We start from the raw sequence: 20,765 nt of genomic DNA on the forward strand, positions 1-20,765 counted from the left end.
ACATTACAAGGATGGAGGAAAAAACCTCCTTATTCTGGAATAATTTGTTCAAGGAGACCCATGCACCTGCATGATGATGTTAGAGGAGTTTTTTATAAAGTCTTATCATCTAGTGAAAGGTTCACTTAATTTCCCTTGATGTGGTGGTCTGAGGTTTACAGTTTCCTGAACATAAGATTTGAGACAATCCTGAAAAAATTTCAATTATTTCTAAAGTGCACAAGTTTGGATATGCTTAAGTTGCCAAGGAATTTATGAACACCCATACTCTCTGACTTTTTGTTTTTAGATCAGTCTCTAGAGTTTGAGCCAAAATGATTTATTTTTACAGAAAAAGATATTGCATACTGACCTAAATCACTTGATTATTACCTTGGCTTAAGAATAACTACCTTCCTGTGGACAAAATATAAATTTTAAGAATAATAAATTTAAGCGTTGTTAGGTATATGTTATTGTATTGTAAATTCGAAATAATGTATTTTATTCAAACCTAAAAATCACCATTAGCATAAAGCAAGACCTAAGCACCTGGTAATATCAAATGAGAGCTGGGCCCTATTGTGTATGAGCTAGTGAATGCACAGCTTTTTAACTGGCTTGCTGTAGACTCAGCTTACGAGTCTTCACCAGGCTCTGGGTGGTCAGTTTTTTCCTGCCAGGCCTGAGATGATTCTTTAACTCCAAGTCTTTAGAAAAACAAACACAATTAATTGAAAAGAGTAAAAGTAATTGCATAGTAATATCTGTATATAGGTTGATTGAAACCAATTAACAACACCAGGAAGGGATGGGAGGTTGTTAACATTCTTCCTGACTAAAAAACGTGAATTTTTGCCATTTGTGGTTGAAGATAAATTCTTAATCCTAGTCCTATTTCTTTCTTTTTCGGGGGTGAGGTGGAGTGGTGGGAAAGCTTAGTCTTATGTCCTCCTCAAACTGTTTGCTTCCTGTGTCCAATACTGGTCTTCAAGAGCTCCCAAACTCTCTAATGGATATGGTGATCTTAAGTACCTGCTAGTAGTGTGCTGGAGCCAGCTTGCTCGAGCTCAACAGAGCTGACCGTTAAATCTTCAGGAATTGAGTGAGCCAGTTGTTAGAGACATTATTAACAATTAAATATGTAAACTTACAATTAGATAAATTATATTTAAATAGAAGATAATAAGTACTAAAACCCCATCACTTTCTAATTATTTTCCTTTACCTACATATCTTTTGTATGTTTATAGTGGAAATTCTGTATTACAATGTGCTACTGTGCATTTTTTCACAACTCTGTAATCAGTAAAGTTATGTTGGTAGCTTGACATCAGCCATGGTGTGGATAGTTATATCATGGGAATCTGCAAATGTTACAAATCAGGACTCCCGCTCTTCTACCCCAGAACAGGTTGTTAAAACATTTACCAGTACATCACTAGTACCTGCCCATAAGCCTCCTAAGGAAAGCTGTTCTCTTTCTATTTCTCAGAAACTGCTCCTCCATGTGATTTCACCTTTCAGCTGATTGGCCTAAGAATGACAACTAAGGAAGGCAGAAAATATCCATAGAACAGACCAAGTCAATGCTTTCTCTAGAATCTGAACTAAGATTCATAGGCTGATGGAATTAGTAGCCAAGTCATGTTCACAGCTATGTGTTAGAATAAATGTTCTTGAACTCTGCTTAGGTTGCTAGAGCTGACTTGGTTACTATACTTCTGGTACCTCATAGCACCACTTTTCTCTGATTCGATATGATTTTATCCTTAAAATGTCTTTAATTGGAATGAATTCAATTCCTATTCTATTCCTTGCAAATTAATGTGCCTTAAAAAAAACTTTTAAATTCTTCCAGGTTTTGATTTTAATACAGAAACTATGTAGACGTAGGGCAGACTATTGAGGCGCAAGTCCTGATTGTGTGACCCAGAGAAAATTATTCAACCTGACAGCCTCTTAATTTCCTCATCAGAAAAAATTAAAGGTTTGTGCATTTTAGTGGTTTTTAAGTCTTAATACTACAGAGATGCTCCTGGCCTATCTATGGGAGTTTAAAGGGAGGCTTTAAGTAGATAGGGTCCAGATCCCCTCCTATTCTCAACTAGAGACACTCAGCTGTTACTTACTTTGTATTTTGGGGCTCCTATATAAGATTTCTCTTGACAATTTACACTAAGGACTCCCCATCCTACCAAAATAACTTCAAAAGTTTAAAAGTTTTCCAGACTAAACTATCTCTAAATTCTTTTCAGTCTGCTCATTCCTTACAGGATAAATACAAAATGTTCACTTGCAGATTACAGAAGCATTTAAACATTTTCCAATTTCTCTACTCTTGCTGTTATTTTCATTGTCTTCCCTTTTCGAAGAGTTGCAAACAAACCATGGTGATCCTATAATCCAGCTCAACCTAGTCTGATAGTCTGCTCTTAGACAGATTCATCTACCAAGGCATTTTTCCTGTGAATTCTGGACCTGGTCTATAAGTTTTGCTCAGCATCATTTTCTGGGTAACCAATACCAATCAATTGGAGTTGGCAATAAATGAAAATGGCTTGCCATCCTGCTAAGTTTCTGCATGTACATACACTGACTTACCTTATGCTATGCTTGATTTCTCTAATGGCTCCCTCTTGGTGCTGAGCTTTCCATCTGTTCTGAAGGCTGCCCTTATGTTTGGTTATCTGCCCTTAAAGCAATTTCCCATCCAACACCTGACAGTCTGGGGTTAGAGCCAGAGACAAGGGTATATACTGGTTGTCCTAGGTGTTACTACCAGATCCCTACTGGGTCTATCCATATGGACATTTCACAAGAGAAAGTGCTACAAGTCAAATAAGATAAAACACTAGGCTGTTTAAAATATCAGTTCCTTTTGTTTTTTTCCTAGTAAATAAGGAAAATAGCTAATGAGAATCTTCTTAAGGGTATTCAGATACCAAAAGATGCTCCTTTGTTAAAGGAGACACTCATTAAGATACTATTTCCTTGGTTAAATCTCTTTAGACTATATCAAGATTATCTACCTTTTCCATTAGTTTATGACTCAACTTTTTGCTCTTATCTTGACTCTTTATAAGCTCTATACAGTCTTTTGAAGTTGTAAACTTTATAACTGAGCAAGTCTTGTAGTAAGTAACATATAAGAGCATTAGCAAGAAAATTTGTCTTTATTTCCTATAAACTTTTTATTGAAGTATAACATAACATTAAAAATATATATAAATTATAAGTGAACAGGTCTATGAACTTTCCCAGGGTGAACACTCTTGCATAAATGGCACTCAGATTAAGAAATATAACATGAACAGAACTCCAGAACTTCCCTTTTGTTCCCCTTTTAGTTACTACCCTCTGTCCAAGGAAAGCACTACATTTCTAAATATAAATGTGTGTGTGTATTCATATATGTATATATGTATATACATGGTTTTGACATTATAAATAAAATGCAGTTGGTTCTTTTGTGTCTGCCTTCCTTGACTCAGTTTTCTACTTGTGAAATTTATCCACATAATTGCATACAGTTGCACGTCAGTAATTTTCATTGCTATATAGCATTTAACTATGTGACTGTACCACACTTAAAAAATTCAGGTCACTGTTGAAAGACATATGAATATTTTCTAGTTTTTGGCCAATTACAAATATTTTCCTATATGTCTTTTGGTGGCCATGAATGATCATTTCTGATGTTTATTTCACCTAGGAGTGAAATTAGTGGGTTGTATGATATGCATATGTTCAACCGCAGTAGTTACTGCTAACAGTGTCAAAAAGATTTTATCATTTGTTTTACTACCCTAGTGTCATGCCTACATAATGGATGATCATTACTCTGAGGCTTTTGATGAGCATCGAAATCACTATCAGGCACCAGAAGACAGCTTTTGATGAGCATCGAAATCACTATCCGGCATTAAAAAAAGGCTATGACAATCGAGAAAGGGCTCACTTGTTTTTAGGCAGGAGGTTTTGCTAGTAGCAAGTCTGAACTGCTTTTCTTTGTTTCCCAGATATGTAAGAAGTTCCTGCTAAATAAATGGAGGACAAAGACAACAACAAGAATTGAACAGTGAGGCACTGTGAGCAAAGACCCTAGAAATTATGTAAAGTTAGAAATCATATAAATCAAACTGGACTGATGTAATGGTAAAATGAACTATCAATGGTCTTAGTTAAATGTTTACAACTGGCTGCTTGATTGCTGTCACTAGTGAATATGTAAGAACAAAAAGAGGGGTGTAGAAGTCAAGTCACTGAGCTTTGAGTCATGCTGGAATTCCCCAGAGGACCATAAGAACCTGGTAGAAGCCTATTGTTTTAAGGCTCTAAACGCAGCAAGATTATGCCAAATTATAATATGTAAGAGGATAACTTCAAATAACCAAATCGCATAATTTGTTCCTGCGTCAACCCTTCTCCATGACCACACTGTCTCTGATTCTTCCTTGCCAAACCTTTGTTTTCTCCTTCTGGCCTTCCATTTGTATGAGTTGCATTTTAGATATGCTGCGTGGTTTATCATCTCCTTTGGTGTCTGAGGAGCAACTTTATTTGCTTATCTCCCTATTTGCCTTCTTATCTTGGCCTCCCTTCCCCCCCCCCCGCCCCCAATAATAATAAATTCCCTTCTTTATTTAATAAAAATTTATCGAGATTCTAGTATGTGCCAGGAGCTGGGTTAAATACATACTATTGACTTTTGTAGTTTAGACACAGCTTACTCTGACTGAAAGGAAAAGGCAGGGTGCAAACCATTGCAATTAGTCTTTGGGAGGAGACAGTCAGAATAGAAAACAGACACTCAGTGCCTTGGGTAACTTGGTTTCCACAGACATGGATGCTGGGACTTGAGTTCCAGACTCCTAGTATCTAGCACTCTGAAGATAAGAGACCAAGAAAAGGCTTTGATCCCATAGAACACACCTTCCCCAGCACTTTCACCTTTGTTTTTGCCAATTGTTCCCTAAGGAAAACAGCACTGAAGACAATGACAATGTTTATGACAACTTTCTCAGGAGAGAAGGGGCTTGCTGCAGACTTGCTCTCTGGTTGGTTGTCTCCCTTGGTTAGAATTAAGTAGACCTGGGGTGGTGGGCTCATATGCCAAGAGGTAGGGCCTTAGATATAAATGTTTATCTTTCAACTAGTTGAGATTCTGGTGCTCAGAGAGTAAAATCAGAAGCATATTTTAATACAAGTTTTGTTAAACAACACATTTCTGACTAGGCATGACACATACCACACTTAAATTTCACATTTTCAAAGTATAAAAGTCATTCATTTATTTGCAATTTAAAAAGAAGTAAAATATTAATTAGGTTACAAGATGGAATTTTAATTGGAAAGAATAAAGAAATGTAGGTTTTGAGAAGGGAAATGACATGTGAAAACCGTTATGTTTACTGATATGCTTGGAGAATTTTGGTTCATCAGGACCATAGGTTCAGAGAGTGATCACCTATTCAATTCCATTGTTTTACATGAAATTGTGGCCTCCAAAGCATTATAAGTTTAAACAGTTAAGATGTAGGAAAACCAAGGGTCCAGATCTTTGCCTTCTAGTTTATCACTCTGGCCTCTGATAGAGATGTTTTCCTGAAAAACCCTTTTTGGCTTAATGTTTCAGAACATTTCTTTCTACTTAGATCATAGTAAACATAAGTGATTTTTTTTTTTTTAATATGTGGGCTCTTACTTTGTCCTAGAGACATTTGGGGGATATTGTTAATGCTCAATAGAATTGACATAAATGATGAAAAAAATAGGCCAAAATCTATATTGATCTAGCAATATTATCTGTAATTTCAGAAAGTTTCAAAATTCTTGATAACATGTTTCCTTATAATTTTTCGCTTTGAGAATTAAACTTAGAAAAAAATACAAGTAATAAAGGAATGTGGTTATTTTTATGTAGCTATAGTTACAGAGCATCAAATATAAAAAGAAAACATCAACTATTCTTAAGTAAATTTGACTTTTAGTGGAAAGATACCGTGAAAAGTTAGAATAACTTTTGCTGGTGGAGAGACCCTTTACCCAAAGCTCTCCAAGTACTCAACAAACCCAAACCCAGCATTCTTCACTGCAGAACTTGGGTTTCTAGTCAGAAAAATGACTTCTGGTAACTGGATTAAATTTATTAAAACTAGGGAGAAATTATGTACTAATTTGTAGTCATCTTAGGAGAATTGCTGTTATTTTTCTTATCTGTAATATGTTATTGTATTACCTCCCTAATCCTCTTAAGCACTCCTCAGATTTTAATATGCAACTAATAAAAATTCCTGTCTGTCCAAGAATTTTGCCATTAGGCCATGTTGGAAATTTATGAGAAAACCCGAAAATTGTGTTTAGTTCAAAGTAAATAATGCCAGAAAAAAAACTGTGTTACAAATCCAGAGAATAAATGCTTCTTTGGGAATACTAAAATTTTCTGGAATTTAGAAGGCAGAAATGGAAGGAATCTTGGTGCTAAAGCAAAGAGCTACCACGAAGTCTTCCTTACAGTATTGGTTATATAAAACCAACAAATAGGCTAAAAGTGAAAGGAATACAGAGATGGAATCCTAAAATAGACACGTTTTGCTCATGTTATAGAGAAATTTTCTGTTTATCACTTTCAGCATCTTTAAGAAAGAAAAGTTCCATTAACCTATATCAAAACAAGGTATGACTGAGGTGTATCTGATAGATTACATAAAGGCAAGTGGTTTGTCTCTATAAACTCTTAGTCTTTATAAGAATTGCCAAAATCAACTGATCTAATCTCCTTGTGACCGCAGCTCAGTTGAGACTACTGGATTTAGTTGTTTACACCCTGAGATTCAGAATATTTTAGGAGTTCCTGGCACCATTCCAGAATCGAAAGACCAAAGCTAGCATAACTCAGTTACCAAAACTGGGGTCAGGGGTGGGGAAACAGATAAGAACGTCATATATACTTTCTCATAAAAGTGATACTGACAGTGTAGCAAACAAAAGTATAGCAATAACAAAAATAAAGATACAAAAGACATCGATTCTTTCGTATTTATACCGAGAGCTCCCTCTAAAGTAAGGGTATCTTTCAAGACAGTTCTGAATTGTTGAATTAAGTGACCCCGGGTATGGTAATGTTTTTAAAAAATATTAACGGTAACTGAAAAACAATATTAGCTTTTCCCCATCAAAAATTCATAAGTTTTCTGTATGTCGTCAAAACATCCTTCGACTTAATTTGCCATCTTTATGACTTGAGCCAAATTTTTATACCTCGTTCTTGCTGAACACCTTAAGATACAATTGACCTTGTGTCACATGATCAGGATACCATTAGGGTAGGTTAACTTTCTTGGAGGGCTGCTACCAATGATCCAAGACCCATCCTGCAGAGCAGAGGCGAAGGGCCAAATTAGCGGAGGCTCCACTAAGCTCCGCTAACCTGGCTGTAGCCTGTGGTGCTGGGTTCTCACGCAGTCAGGTGCTGCCGGGAACAGGCACAGTTATTTGTAACTGCAGGACTGGGCTGGGAGCGCGGGGCCGAGGAGCAGTAGCGTACTCCTCCAGGCTCGCCCCTGCCCGAGACCCCCTGTCACCCCAGCTGACAGCTGCCCGGAGGGTACCCCAGACCACGCGTTTGTAGGGGTCGCTCTTGCACAGTAGCGAACCTCCGCGCACCGACTTCTCGCGAGGTTTCGTTGCCCCCCCGCCCTCCGCCCCGCACCGCGTCGCCCGCCCCCTCCTCGTTCTGGTGCCGGCAGCTGCCGCTATGGCTGCACTGCGGAGGCTCCTGTGGCCACCGCCTCGGCTCCCGCCGGCGCCCTCCGCTCACCATCCCTTCCCCGGGCCGTTAGGGCGGCCTGTGGGTACAGCCCCGGGCCCTCCTGGCCGGCCCTTCTCCTGCCGGGAGGAGGAGGACGGGGCTATGGCTGAGGCGGCTTGGAGGCGGCGGCGGCGTTGGGGGGAGCTGAGCATCGCGGCGGCGGCCGGCGGGGGTCTGGTCGGCCTCGTATGCTACCAGCTGTATGGTGACCCCAGGGCCGACTCCACTCGGGCGCCGACTCCCGGGCGCCCCACCGAGAGCGCAGAGGCAGAGTCGAAGGATCCGCCCCGTGGCGGGGGGCTGCTCCCCATCCCGGTCGCTGCTGCCAAGGAGACGGTATGTGCGGAGCGCGCGTGCGCGCGCTGGGCCGACCCGCAGGTGACGCCCGAGAGTAGGGCCGCCAGGTGTTCCACCTGAGTGTGGGGAGGGACCCTGCGACAACGGTACAGGGTGCGCCTGAAACTTTGGGCCTCCGTGACACCGGACGTTGGAGGTTGTCACAATGTGAACTCTGCGGCTGCGGATGGGGACCTCCTGTGATCAAGACCCAAGACCGAGACCTTCTAGGCCAGACAGCCGTGGGTCTGTTCACTAGATGTTGGGAAGATATAGATGATGCTGTCATTGATGCGAGAGAACCTTAAAGGTTGCTGCAGCTATCACTTATCAGTGAAAAACCCCAAACCAGGACAAAACAAAACAAAAACCAACTCAGGAAAAGTCAAGGGCATGACAGGCAGAAAGTGGAGTGTTGCTTCTGTGCGAGAACTACCAGGAGGCTGGGCAAGGCAGCAGTATGTGATCCAGGAGGTGCAGTGTAGTGCCGTGGTCTGAGTTCTGAAAAGCGACTATATTATTGTATGGAAGTTTATTAGTCTCAAGAGACGAAATGCCAAAACTGTGTAGCCTCCCAATAGGTCAGAAAGAATGAAGATGTCACCAGATTGGAAAAGAAAAAAAAAAAATTAAAAAAGCATATCCCATCTACCACATCTGCCCCCAAAGCTAGAAGTAGGGACAGTAAGAAGATGGATAGGACAGCAAAAACATGAAACTGAGTGAAGCTAACTCTTCCAGAGAAACTTCAAACGAAAATGTTCAAGTATCATCATGTACTTAAATTAATGTGAAGATGAGTGTGAGGCAAGAGAAAGTATAGGGGCACCATGTTTTTGTCGCATTGTTATATTTAATAAAATGTAAATGACTAGGGAAATTTTTCTTGCAAGACTAAAAGAGTGTAAAGGGCTTAGGTAACAATAATTTAGAAAAGGGGCAGCTATTCAGTGAAGTTTATATACCCTTTATTCTTTGTCCAAATATACAGTAGTGATCTGAAGTAGGTGCATCATTTCTTTTGGTGGAGACTGTTGATGCATTTAGGTCGGAATTTAGGGACCTTCTAACAGCACATCACAAATTTATACCATAAAGTATTTCTATACAGTGAATACTGACAATACTAACAAATACCCTCAACTTTCGTCGCCCCCTCCCCTGACGCACATACATCGATGTTTTAATCATCCATAGTTGATCTGGTAACAGATTAAGAATGTAGGAAACATCCAAATAGTATTTTTTCTTCTTTTTAAAAATTAATTTTACTTTTAACATTGAGAGACAACATCATGCAGTTTTTAAAAGACCACACAGAAATCTTGTCTCTGGCTCCACCATCTACTAGTTGTATTATTGCTTAACTTCTCAGTACCTGTTTCCTCATTTGTAAAATGAGGTTGATAGAGTTATGAGAGTTAAGTGAGATAATACATTAAAAAATGGTACCCTTAGCATATAGGGAGCATTCAACCAATTGGTTTTATTCATTTATTTACTTATGTACCTCTTATTTACTTATATTATTATTGATTGTTGTTTATAAAAATATCTGTAGATTGTTTTAGAAGTCAAATAATATTAAGTAATATTAAACTCCTGTCTTACCCTTCCCAAGTCTCTAGTTGTACATTCTGATCATAATCCCTTTTGTGGGACCTTTTTTTGCCCCTCTGAAAACTTTACAATCTTCTCTTTATCCATGGCATTAGAAAATTTCACAGTAATGAACATCAGTGTGGACATTTTTTTTTCATTTATTGTGCTAGGTACTTGAGGCCCTTTCAATATGTTAGTTCATGTCTGAAAGTCCTACATACTTTTCTTCTATTATTTCTTTAACAGTTTTCTCCATTTTCTTTTTCTGAAATGTCTTAGTCTGACAGATCCTAATCCAATTCTAATCTTTCTTATATTGAATGTTTTATCTCAGCTATCCTAATTTTTTAATTCAAAGAACTATTCTCTGTTCTCTGATGTTCATGTGTCACAGCATTATATTTTGTTTTATGGCTGCTAAATTACTTTTTTTATTATAAGCAGAGTTATTATAATTTTGTTTTATATTTATAGTTCTCCATGCATTGTGTTGTTTCTGCCAGATTTTTAAAAAAATTTTTTAATGTTTTTTTTATGTTTGATTCTCTAAGAGCTCACTTTCATTTTGGAATTTCCCCCCACATATCTGTGGTTGTCACCTATCTATATTTGAGAACCACTCAGAAGCTCTGTGTACATGAGCATGCCTTTTCATTTGGTGATCTGGGCTTTTCATTAAAGCAGCATCCAAATTTCAGTATGTTATAAATCTTTTTCTCTGGTGTCATTGAGCTTCTCCAAAGAATAGGAGAGGTAGGAGGAACCGTAATCTTCCGGATGTAGGTGGACATGCACATAAGTGTGAGAGAATGTGTGTTGGAGGAGTAGCCAATGATGTACTATATTATTATCTAATTCTCTGTTTTCTGCCCCACTACTTACTCTGCCTCCACAGCTCCTTGTGTTCCAGGGCTTTATCTTTTCTAGGGTCTGTACCTAAAATTAGCTTATTTCCATTTGGTCTCTTCCTCCACAGTACGCAGGTTGTGCCTCTGCTCCCCTGATCAGTTATCATTCCTTCATCTTTTCAAGTTTATATAAATTTGATGAATTCTCTTGAGTGTTTTGGTCTCCCCTCCTTTTCTATTTCTTAGTTCATATATGTTTATACCTTTAAAAATTTCCTTCATTCTGATTTTAATGTGGTTTTGGGAGGAAGAGATCGAAAGAAACTTATGAGGTCAATCAGCCATTTTTCAGAAATATTATAAACCTGTGTTGCCACTTCATCTATTGTGCTTATTTGATTTTCCTGAAGCGATAGAAATGATTTCTTTTGATGTGTAAAACTATAGCCAAGAGCCTTTAACTTATAAAGCTCCTTTAATAAAGCAGCATAATTATATTGAACATAGCATAGCATATAAATTAACCTGTACATGTTAAGAGAAAGATTTAACTGACGGCAGTGAACAGCAGTAATCTACATTCAGTTCTATTACCATATAGCCTTGAAGATTTTTGTTTTAAAGAAATTATCTCTGAACTTCCTCTAGAAGGCCTTCTCCAACTCTATAGATTTGTTAAAATATCCCTCTCATTCTATATTCCCAGATGATGATTTTTTGCAATTGTTTGTTAGTTGTCTGCCCTGCTTTTCTTAGCCCTTGAAGGAGAGGCATTGTGTTGGTCTTGATCACCTTTATATTGTCATTGCCTGGTATGGGCCTAACCGTGGCAGATAAGCAATAAATATTTGTTAAATGAGTAAGCCCATACTCAGTATTTGCATGGGACATACACATTGAAAAGGCACAACCACATTTTGTGAGAATTAATAGTTTAGTATTTTGTTCAGCTAAAGTCGTTATTTATAGAATTTGGAAGATTTCAGTCAAGGTCAAAATTCCAGGCTTTGGGAAACTGAATCACATGACACTATTTCAGTTGTGTAAGTTTGGCTTGCCAAAATTTTCCAGTACACATGGCTTTGTTAATATTATGAAAAGATGTTGACAAATTCATTTTAGAACCTTACAGTTGAGCTTTAAAACATTATTTTTACCAATAGAAAAAAATTTTGTTCTATAACTACCTTTTTCTTTCGGGTTCAGAATAAAAAAAGCATCTACTAGAGTGCTTAACACACTGAAAATCCAGTAGTTTACTTATTATACAGAACACATGATCTAGTTTATGATTTGTTCATCTTAAACTTAAAATAACTTAGTTTTACTCTCAAGTGGAAAAAAGAACAATATTTTTACATTTCTATAATTGCCAGTAATCATACATTTTTAAATTTCTTTCACTGTATATCTTTCTCAACCTCTCTTTAAGGCAGTACATTTTGAGACATGACATTATGCTTATTTTTCCACAAAACTGAAGAATTTGCCAGATGTGTAAATGTAAAAAAAATTCTAATTTTTTATAGAGTGAGAGAAATCACATAGATGTGAAATTGAAGACTTATGTGTTAAGCAGTTTCTTTCAGTTTCATTGCCAGTTGTAAACATTTAACTAAGACCATTGATAGTTCATTTTACCATTTCATTGCCATAAAATCAAGATTTCCATATCACATCCCACTTGGAAACAGTAAACTTATCCATCCATTCATAGATTTTTTGTTTATTCAAATACTTTATTCAAAGAATATTTATTGAAGTGTAGTAGGTACTAGGGATTTAATAGCGGACAAAATAAAATTCATGTTCTTTTGCACTTTACAATCTACTGAGGATACAGAATAATTATAATGCAATATGGAAAAGTGATATGATGGGAAAAGTATAGTATACCATGGGATCATGGAGGACGAACACATAACCCAGACTTGGACCTTCCTTAAATGTGGCTTCCTGAAGGAAGTAACATATAAGCAGAGACTTGAAGGATGAGTAGGAATTATTAGATGAAGAGGGAGATGAGAGGCATGGGGTGAAGAAATGTATTCCAGGTGGAGAGAAAAACATATGAGAACAAGCATATTATGTTTTCAGAGCTGAAAGAAGGTCACTGTGGTTGTCTAACAGAATTTGAGGCAAGAGAGATCGGACTTCAGAAGATAATCAGGAATAATAAGGAGGTATTGACAGATTTTTAGGCATGAGGTTACTATACAATCAAATTTGTGTTTTAGGAATATCACCTTGACTGGATGAGAAGTAGAGGGAGGAATATAATACTGAAAAGTAGGAAGCCGGATGAGATGCTATTGCTTCTTAGAACGTTAGATTCTCATAGTCTCTGTATTTTAATTTAATAAAAAGGAGTTTTTAACCATAATATTTCTTTGGACAGGGGATAGTTTTGGCTTACTAGGGAAATGGCAGTAAAGCGGTGAGAAGTTGCTGTATTGGAGAGAGATTGAGGATCAACACAATTGGTATTAGATTTTAGGGATGATGGGAATAGAAGAGTATAGGATAATATTCAAATTTTCATCTTGGGTGACTGAGTGGATTATGCAGAAGTTCACTGATACTGGGTTCTCAGGAGAAAAAAAAAAGAGGTTGGAGGTAGTGGGCATGAATGATGAGTTTTTAACTTGTACAATGGATCAAGGTGTGTTTTGGACACCTGAAGGGAAATTTCCCAGTGAATACATAGGATAGAAGCTCAGGAGGGAAATCTGTACTATAGAAATAGATTGGGAATCATCAAGTGTTAAAAGCTTTAAGAATGGATGACATTGTTCAGAATATGTAGAACTAGAAAGCACCTAGAGAGAGAGTCCTGGCCAGCATCAATGATTTAAAAGACTAAGAATGGAACCCTGAAAAAGTTGAGAAGTAAGGTCCAGACAGGTAAAAGAAAGCCAGAAGAGTCATGGAAGCTAACTAAAGTTAGTGCTTCAAATACAAAGTAGTCATTTACAGTGAACACGACCAGAGGAGGTCAACTAAGATGAGAAACAGAAAGTGTTGCATTTAGCAATAAGGAGGTCATGGTGGTCTTGCTGAGATCTTGGAAGTGAAATCAGATTATAGTTGGATAAGCTCAGAGTAAAGATAAAGAAAAGGTGAGGCAGACAAGATACGTGACAACCTTTTCATGGATTTGGCCATGAAGGGGAGGAGAGAGGGCAGTAGCTTAAGGAACACAGTACTGATCATTTTTTTAAGATGAAAGACCCTAAAATATGTTTAAATGCTGAAGGACATGAGGAGGAACACTAAACTCAAAGGAAAGAGAGGATAATGATTTGTCAAAGATCCAGGTAGAAAAAGAAGATGAAAGTTAAAAGCACGAAGGAAGAGTTTAATCTTAGATAATAGAAGTGATGCCGTTTTCAGTGTAATCGGAGGAAGGGGCAGGAGGAGACCGACAGTATGCATATTTATTGGCAGGTAGTTGAAGGAGTTCTTGCCTGATGACTGTTATTTTCTCCTGAAATAGAAGGTGATGTCATCTTCTGAGAGCAATATAATAGAAATTCGTGGAGTGACCATGATAGAGATTTGGGGGAGAGTGAAGGATTCCGATATTTAAAAAGATACTGGAAAACCATGAAGTCGTTTAATTTGCCTCTGTTTTGTATTTGCAAGATTTAATATGAGTTTTTAAATGACAGTGAATTTTTAACCTGAAAATGAAATGTCGAAGTTTTTTAATGAATATTTTTACATAGTCACAACTTTTGCTGTTCTAATTCTTGTTTATGTCATCCCTCTTTTTGAGGTATATAAACCTTAGTAATAAGTTCTAATTAGTACTTTCTTTACTCATGCTATAACATTTAACTTACATAGGAAATACACCAAATTTATACTACAGATTTTATTCATTTGTTTAAACTTGATAGGCAAGTTTAAACTGGTGAATATTTGTTCTCATTGATCTTCTCTAATTGTTGTGCCAAACACCAGGAATAGGAGAACTTTTTTGTATGTGGTTGTCAACACTCTTGTATTGGAGAAAAGCATGTTTTAAAAAAATTAAACAAGTTCTATTGATGGCACTATTTATCTAACATTAAAGAAAATGCATAGTTATTTGTGTACTAAATGGAATTTTTGTAAATATATTACTTTCTCCACATTCCTCTTTCTGTAATCCTTACTTCTTTATTCTCTAATGTATTGATAGATTATATAAACTAAGTAAAATATGGACCTTTAGTACTGTATCATTTAATTGACTAGCGGAGTGAGTATTTGCTCACTAAAGATTTTTTTTCCCAACTTGGAAAAACCATTTTAATACTCAACCCTATCTCTAGAATTTAGAATACAGAAAATGTATATAAAAGAATTTTAAATAATTCATTTTTTGTGTGTGTGCTTTCTGATAAGGATGATATCTATCCAATTGAAAAATATTGAATAGGTGAGATATTTGGATTATCCCTTTCCTTGGAAAGGATATAATGGATTATTCAAACTGTAACAATTCAAAATGAATTTTTTCTAACAGGCTTTATGTCATCAGAAAGACTCTCATAGGTTAGGTCTAGTTTAAACTAGCTTCAACGTTCTATTTAAATAGGATTATCTAAATTTATTCTAATCACTTTAAATTATTCTTACTAATCTAAAGATAGGAATGTGATTTATAATGCTCCATATACATATAAGAACATTCACTAATGTCTTCAGGAGATTTTAAGATATTACTACCTTCAAGCTCAATGATGGGGAATCCTAAAGACAATAATAGGCAGTGTTTGGACTAGGATTTGTGGTGAAAGATCAGTGTGACTCCTACTTTCCCTCCTTTTGCCATTCAGTCTTTATTGTCATATGGCTTCCTCCAGACTGCTTTCTATCCAAGTAAATGAGTCACAGCAGGATTTTATGTCATAGTAAAGAATACAGTGTTAGTAGCCTTTTGGTCCAGCATTGTGCATATGTGCTATCATACATGCCTGTTAAGTTCTTGTCTGTTCTGTCAGGCCTGATGAGTGCCTGATCATTATAAAAGGTAAGCATTTTGATCAAGTCTGTAACACAGACTTAGTCAACGTCAAGACATTATGTTTAGGGAGTTAGGTTAAAATTTATACTTCATAGTTTGATATAATATTCTAAATTTTATTAGTCAAAAGTACAATACTAGGTGCTATTGTAAACTAAATATTTATCAAAAATATACATATATATCACAAAATAATTAAAATATAGAACTTATCCTGAATTATCAAAGTAGTTATTTCTTTTAAATTTGTATAAAACTGCAGGCAGATTTCACAAGGCTCCTGTCATTTTCTGACAAATTATAGGAGAGTAGCACTTTGTGTCTTTGGTCTTCCACCCAAACCCCTTACCCAACAGAATTTGGAACATGGCTAAAGGCATAAATTGGGCTGAACATCGATCTTCAGTAGAATGCTAAAAATTGGAAGGACATGGAGGGATTATCTGAATGTTATTTATGTAAGAGAAGTTACTCAGGTAGTAGGGGTATATTATTTGATTGCAGGCTGATAGAGAAGTTCTACAAACACGTCTCTTCAGTATTTTTGTGATATGTTTTATTTAGGAAATGTTCTCTTAGAATCTACAGAGAAAGAGGCATTCTTAAATGTACTGCATAATAAAAGTATCTGCAATCGTGCTTTCTTAGTTTTTAGGAGAGCAGAGTGGCTCCCTAGAGAGTTTAATTCCTTTAGAAAAACAAGGTACTTGGAAATGAGGAGTTAGAGGTACCTAGCCTAGAAAAACTGGCAAAGGCACTGTGGTATTCCTACTGATTGGCTTACAGCACTACATCCTAGCTCAAAAGCAGTTTTGATCTTTACATTATTGTTTAGCTTATGCTTGGGAAAATATAGATTCTCTTCCCTTTCCTTTCCCTTATGTCTATAATGATCTCCTCTCCCATATCTACACTTGACTGCCCTCTATAACAGCTTTAAGATCAGAGATTAAAGTTGTTATAGAAATAACATAGGCCGAAATAAGTGAAACAGGGTGTAATGAAGAGCAGTTGGCCTGGGGTCAGGAGAAGTGAGTCAAGGTAATGACTTTGCCTTTACTTATTTGTACCCTGTTTGGCTGAGTTGGCACCCTTTAATTGGCCTTCCAGGAAGTCTTGGGGGGGGGGGGACCTTTCATTTACATTTTACTGGTCAAAATTTAGTCAGTTAAACCAATCTAACTGCAACAAAGCCTGAGAAATGTAACCTTTCTTAGGTGTTTTATTATGCCTAGCTAAAAAATCAAAGTTCTCTTTCTAAGTAAAAACTGAAGAACAAGTAATAGGTTATCTGTCAGTCTTTGTTAGGTTTGAAGTATATTGTGTTGGGAAAATGGCTTTTAAATGAAATGAAAGTGCTCCTAAATAAATTATAGGATGCCCATTTAATAAAATGAATGGTTAAGATTTCCGATTCTAGCAATACAGCATATTACATAATCTGTCATAAAAACATTTTAAACATCCTTTAAATACCATACTATACTTATAATAAATTAAGGAAAATTGCCAGGGGCAGAAATAAAGAGGAAACTAATAATAAAACAGTATGAGCTCTGGCTTACTTGAGGGAATGGTGGTTCATTATTCATGTTCTAGGGACTTGAATTAATGCTTGTGTTGGGGAAGGAGACAAGACCTTCCTAAAGCCAGAGCCCTCATCAAAAGAATGGACTAGAAAAAAATCATCCCCCTAGTACAAGTTGATGACAGGGAAATTTGAAGATGTCTGCCTGGGCTCTAGATAGAAGAAAGGACTCTCCTGAGAAAGTATAAACATGGTTCCAAACTACTTCACATGAATTCAGAGTTAGAACTTGTATTACCCATGCAAAGAAAAACCTGATAGAGCTGCCAGAATTAAATGTAAAACTTCTTTGGAGGGAAATGCCCTGAACATTGGCCTTTGTAAATCCTACAGATAAGATTTAGAAGAGGATACTTTATAATCCAAAAGCACAAAATATATGAAGTTCTATGAAAGAGCAAACTGATTAGATTCCTAACAACATAATAATAGGATAATTTGGTTGTCTATAAATTAAGTATATTCAAAATGATTAAATACATAATGAAAAGTCAGTATGAAAAAGAATAGGTAGGTTAAAATAAAGAATCGAATAGAAATTCTAGAAATGTAAAATATGGTCATTGGAAGTTGGATAGTTTAGGCAGGAAATAAAACATAAATGAAGAGGCAGTAATCTAGAGTATAAGTTTGGGGAAACTACAGAAAATGTAATACACTTCTAAAGAAATGGCAAATATTGAGGAGCGTTTACAAGATGTGGAAAACAGACTGAGAAGGTCTAAAATTTGTCAATTAGGGGTTACAGACTTGGAGAATAGAGAGGGGCAATATTCTATGAGGTTATGGCTGACTAGTTCCCAGAAAGGTAAAAAGACATTACTCCTCAGATTTGGGAAGTATAAATGATCTTGAGCATGATAAATAAAAATAAATATATATTTAGTCAGACTATAGTGAAACTATAAAATCAACTAGAAAGAAACAAGGCAGATTTCCACAAAGGGATAGCTGTTGGCCTGATTGAAGACTAATCCATGGCAATAGATAGAAGCCAGAAGACAGTAGAATGTATCTTCAAAATACTGAGAGAAAATAACTGCCAACATAGATTTCTATGCCTAGGTAAATTATCATTTAAGAATGATGATAAAATACATTTATTTTCATAAGACTGAGAGAGTTTACCAGTCTCTGATCATCATTAAAAGGACTATTAAGGAAAGGACATCAGGAAGAAATGAACATAAAAAGAAGGGTAAAATTCGAGAAGAAATGGTAAATGAAGAAATTGGTAAAAATGGGATAATTCTTAAACAGTGACTACATATTACAACAATAATTATTTTGAAAGGAGTTAAACTGAAGTGGTTCTCAAATACTGAATAACAAAGCATGTAAGACAGTAGTGCTTGATTATAGTTGAAGTGTTATTTTGGGGGAAAAAATTAGATGCTTACTTCATGGCATAATAATTTAAGATTAGAGTCCTAAATGTGATAAGTAAAACTTTAAGATATTCAGAGAGAATATGTGAAAATAAAATGTTGACTCTACAAGGGGGAGAATTTTCAAAACAAGACAAAAAGCACAATCTAAGATGCTACATTTCTCTTCATTAAAACAAAAATATCTAATAAAATATCAAAAAGTCTTAGAATGTAAGAGGATACTTACAATAGTACTCGTGAGGAATAAGCATAAGAATATATAGCGATAATCTGCAAATCAGTAAGAAAAAAGACACCAATGGAAGAATGGACAAAGGGTCTGAACAGGCAGCTCAAAAAATATATATTTTTAAAAACCAATGAACACATGGAAAGATTTCAGCGTCACTAATTATAGAGAAATGCTTTTATAACCAGAACAAAGCACCATTTCTTACCAATTAGGTAGTGGTAAAATTAAAAATACTGACAATAATATGGAGCAACATACATTCTAAATGCTCTGGTGGTAGGGGACACATTTTTGGAAAATAGGTTAATTATGTGTTAAATTGAAGAAATGCTATCTAGGTATACACCCTTGAGAAACTGAAACATGTACACATGGAGACATGTTTAACAATCCTTTTACATGTCTCTGATACCTCCATTTCTCATCTTCACAAAAGCTATTCCAAAATGATGTGCTCCACTCCACTTGCAGCACACCCCGCCTTGCCCTCCATTTTGGATTCGGTAGTAAATTTATAATTTGGAAAGCCTAGTTTAGGTCATTGAGGACGTAATTAGATTAAAAAAAGAGAAGTGGTCCTGACTGACCCTAGGGCACTATGTACATAAAAAGTATCGGCAAAATTATCAAGAGGGAACTGCCAGAGGAGTAGAAAGAAAATCAGGAAATTGTGGTCTTGGAAACCGAGATGCTATAAGATGAAAACTGAGAATTGACCTTAGGATTTAGAAACAAGGTCATCAGTGACCTTGACAAGCAATATTAGTGGAGTGGTAGAGGGGAGAACCTGCTGAAGTAGAAGAAACCAGAGACAGGAAATGTAAGTAGCTCTCTCCAGTAGCCTCATAAAGAGCAGGAGAAAAATGGTATGAAGAACCCTATGATGTAAGCTACAATCATAATTCAGGTGGAGATTTTAAGATTATAAGTGGTCTGTTACTCTTTTTTTCTCTCTTTTACAACTTTCTTTTCCTATTTGATCTCAGTCAGGGAAATAATATTGGCTGGTCTGCAGCTATGTGTGTTTCTATATTGATACATTTACTAACCATCAAAACGTTTCAGCTAGACTACTTTGGGATTTTCCCACACTGGGAATTTGATGTTTAACCTTTCAACCACCCAACAAGGAACGAAAATGTTACCCCTTTTATCTTCTTGGAAGCATTTAAATAAGCCTGAAGCCATTTGAGAAAGGACAAGTGTAACATTTCCATGAACATCTTTTTACCTAGGGTAAAAATGTGAATAAAATCTCATGCATATCTCATAAGAGTCTTGTTCAGACAATATAAAAGAAAAATTCAAATTTACAAGATATGTGCTCTTTCGTTTTATAAATTTGTTGATAACGGTTGCCAACATCAGGTAGGATGTAATACCAAATTCTCAACTTCCTACATGTAGTCAAGTAAATTTTCTATTATTATTTATTTTAAAAACTTAGTGTTGATTTGATTTAATATAAAACTTTTTTTTAAAAAAAAAAAAAAAGAAAGTAATAAGACTGAGTAACCAAAATAATTGGTTAATTGGTTAATACAAATGGTTTTTATTTTTTGTTCTTCCATTCTGCATTCTCATGTCTCTTTCTCGGCTGCTAAAAGGTAATGCATTATACAGTGTTTAGATAATTGATATAATTGTTTCAAGTTACCTCTTTAGGGTATTATCAGCTTGTAGGCATCAGTTTCTCTAATTGTCAAGTAGTGAATCCTTTATCTGGCATTTAATCTTGCCTTCCTGGGAAAACCAGAACTTACTACAGAGTAAATTTTCAAATTGCTGACCTAAAGTAACATGAGACTGTGTCTTGGCAGTGAACCTTTGCTTTCTGTTATTCTTAGGAAGGATAATGATGTTCTCTGTTGCCGGAAGGCCCTAGTTTAACTACCTTAAGAAGTAACATCTAAGTACTAGTTACAAAGGTCTGAGTTTGGAAATTCCAGAGAATATAATTGC

The 20,765-nt window shown here is 36.2% G+C and overlaps 1 protein-coding gene across 6 annotated transcripts in view; it reads left to right on the forward strand.

Annotated features, from left to right (window-relative positions):
* The first annotated feature begins 7,707 nt into the window (after positions 1 to 7,707).
* Positions 7,708 to 20,765, forward strand: part of MICU3 (mitochondrial calcium uptake family member 3) — a 76,224-nt gene continuing 63,166 nt past the window's right edge. For 3 of the 6 annotated variants that reach the window (XR_004953332.1, XR_001595027.2, XM_036228609.1), the window contains exon 1: positions 7,708 to 8,128. Coding sequence is in view for 4 of the 6 variants with exons in the window: in XM_036228609.1 (XP_036084502.1) it covers positions 7,739 to 8,128 (390 nt within the window). In the remaining 2 variants the exon portion in view is untranslated. The remainder of the gene's footprint in view (positions 8,129 to 20,765) is intronic. The other 3 variants (XM_016129816.2, XM_016129810.2, XM_016129826.2) reach the window with 1 other exon arrangement.

The sequence above is a fragment of the Rousettus aegyptiacus genome, unplaced genomic scaffold (assembly GCF_014176215.1).
Source record: "Rousettus aegyptiacus isolate mRouAeg1 unplaced genomic scaffold, mRouAeg1.p scaffold_m13_p_11, whole genome shotgun sequence".
Taxonomy (NCBI): Eukaryota; Metazoa; Chordata; class Mammalia; order Chiroptera; family Pteropodidae; genus Rousettus; species Rousettus aegyptiacus.